Source organism: Lactuca virosa, chromosome 4 (genome assembly GCF_052849685.1).
Source record: "Lactuca virosa cultivar CGN04683 chromosome 4, Lactuca_virosa_CGN04683_v6, whole genome shotgun sequence".
Taxonomy (NCBI): Eukaryota; Viridiplantae; Streptophyta; class Magnoliopsida; order Asterales; family Asteraceae; genus Lactuca; species Lactuca virosa.
This window is the reverse complement of record NC_136429.1, coordinates 37,725,734-37,728,381: the sequence shown is the minus strand read 5'-3', so window position 1 is coordinate 37,728,381 and position 2,648 is coordinate 37,725,734. Positions and strand designations below refer to the sequence as shown.

Genomic DNA, 2,648 nt, shown 5'->3' with positions numbered 1-2,648 from the left:
AGAAGAACTTAGGGTTTCGAAAATTTTGTAGGCAACAAGCAAGATCGATGGCATTAATCAATGGTTGGGATTCGTCCAAAAACAGTCACACGGATCATGGTTACAAAGTGTTACCGACGACACCTTTAGCGGCGACGCTATTGGTTACGTTGTCGCTAAAGTTGTCACCGGACTGTATTTCTTGAATATTGGTCTACTAACAACATAAAAAAGAAGAACATAAAGACATACACTACCAACCATGAGAGTACTGAAAGAACCCCAACCAATATTTATCAATCAAGAACATTAAACGTGCATCATAACTGTTACAAGATTCAATGACGTTAATCAATGGGTTTGATTGCTTTCATTAGGAAAACTAGTGTTTCCAGATTAATTTGGATACAGCTGGTGTATCTTTGATATAACCATGTACTGTTCTAGTACCAAGTTAATCTTTAATATTTAATTTTTTTGTGCAACATTCATTGACAATGCACTGTTGAAGCCAATCAAATTTCCAAACTCTAACTCTAACTTCAATCTGTTTCTAGCAAGAGAAGTTCGATTAATCCCGAATGCTAGTAATCAATAAGTGAAACTGCATATGAGCAGTTTTAATGCGTCTGTTTTTCTTAGATGGACATGATAACTTTTAATGACATTTGCCACAAGAAAAAAATCTAATCCATACAGCTTGATAACTATCATATTGCTCGAATACATTCCAGCAAGAAGTCCATGCTTAAGAGAAAAAGGGAGTAGATTTTTTTGCCACCTTTACTGCTTGGAATATTGATATAAGACAATTACGTTCTTCAGTATCTTCAAATAACATGTTATTACATCAAATAAATAGTGTTTTTGGAAGTAGCTATATATTTTGTATACCAAGTAAAGAAACAAAATGGCATATTTTGGACACAGATGCTCCCATTATTCTCGTCACCCATTATACTGAACCGTCAAACAAAAAGATGGAAAGGTGACTGAAAAACAATAATTGTAATTTAGGTAGACAAACACACAACAACTGTTCGAGTAAAACATTGTTAATCTCTTTGGTTTTGGGGTTGGAAATGCAAAAGATTGGTGTGAGGATAAATAACGGAGCTAAGACTTTGTTCATGAATATCAGCTGTTGATGAAGCAGTATTTGGTAAAATCCCGTAGTTGTCAGATTCCAGTCTGATGTTCTCTGAATCCCAACCTCCAAGAAAACCCAAGAATGTGTTGCTAGAATTTAACCAACCAGCAGGCGGGTTGGCAAAACTTTTGTTGTAACCATATCCGGAAAAATATGATGATGAGCTTGCAGCAGTAGCCCTCAAATAGTCCTCGGTTTTTTCTGTAATACCATCCATCTGTGCCTGCTCATAAAAATGATGTGTACCTGAATGTTCAAGAGGAGAATTTGATGATTCTTTGATGTAGTGGTTATTAGGGTTTACTGAAAACCCTAACTGCAGTTGGTCAAAATCATCATTAGAGTTTGATCCAAAAAGCTGTTTCGATTTCTCAAGATGGTTAATCATCATTCTCTCTCGAGTTCTTTCCCTTGCTCTTGCCCTTGCCTTGTCCCTCGACCCCCTTGCCAAAACATCACTTTCTGTTGGCTTTCTTGAGTTCCAACTGTCCATATCATCTTGGAGCCTCAGTTGTTTACCTTTGTTGGAAAAAGGATTATTATAGTCAATGTCCGAATCCACTATGCAATCGGACACAGGGGATTGACACCTCTCGTTATTCTCGTTGCTTACGCTTTGAGTAGTGTTTTGCGATTGAAACCCTTCGGTGACTTCTTCTATTGCCTTCTTAGACTTGGAAAAGAGCCACTCAATAGTTTTACTTGCTTTGTCAAACCCTAACATATCTTGAAGACCAAAAAACTTGCGAGCAATATGGAGAGACAATCGCATTCTTCTATCTCTAAGACCCTGAGCTGTATGAATCTTGCTATGTCTGTCTTTTTTCCCAGCACTTCTTTTCTTCCTTGCACGCTTTGTTTTACCAGGTGATGGTGGTGGCGGAGGCTCGTTTGCAGTGCTGCTTGTGGACGTTTTTGATCTATCGGTGCTAAGGTGATGCAGTTGGTGGTTTTGGATTATTGGGCTAGTAGATATCTCATCAAGGAAAGGCAACGGAAACTGCCCAAACAACGCAGCCTCTTGGTCATGGTTTGAATCAAGATTTTCATTATTTGCTTCCTTGTTTGAAGAGGTCAATACAGTGTCGTTGTTGCTCGAAGGAAATAGGTAATCCATACTCAATGAGAGAGAGAGAGAGAGAGAGAGAGAGAGAGAGAGAGAGAGAGAGAGAGAGAGAGAGAGAGAGAGAGAGAAGAGAGAGATTGCAGTTATAGTTTCTCACATAGAAATGAAGGAAGATGGAGTTTAATTGCATGATCGTGATTGGTGGTGGTGGGGGGGGGGGGGGTGGTTAAAACGGATGGATTTAGCAAAGCAACGTAGTTATACTTCATGTGCTTGTATTAATAGGTGTATAGTGGGAGGGATTAAAGAGGACATTAAGTCGATAGGTGTAGAGATGTGGCCAAGTCTAATGGAGGTAAAAAGAGTACAATTATTTATAGACCATTCAAAGACAATTAATTAGCCTTATAGTTGATGAGAGAATGACAACTTATCATGCATCTTTGACTGATT

At 38.4% G+C, this 2,648-nt stretch overlaps 1 protein-coding gene across 1 annotated transcript; it reads right to left on the bottom strand.

The window, feature by feature from the left end:
* Positions 1 to 968: 968 nt before the first annotated feature.
* LOC145109676 (uncharacterized) lies at positions 969 to 2,287 on the bottom strand. The gene has a single exon (XM_079046866.1). It carries the CDS (start codon positions 2,244 to 2,246, stop codon positions 1,035 to 1,037), a length of 1,212 nt encoding a protein of 403 aa, XP_078902992.1. The 5' UTR covers positions 2,247 to 2,287; the 3' UTR covers positions 969 to 1,034.
* Between the last annotated feature and the right edge of the window lie 361 nt (positions 2,288 to 2,648).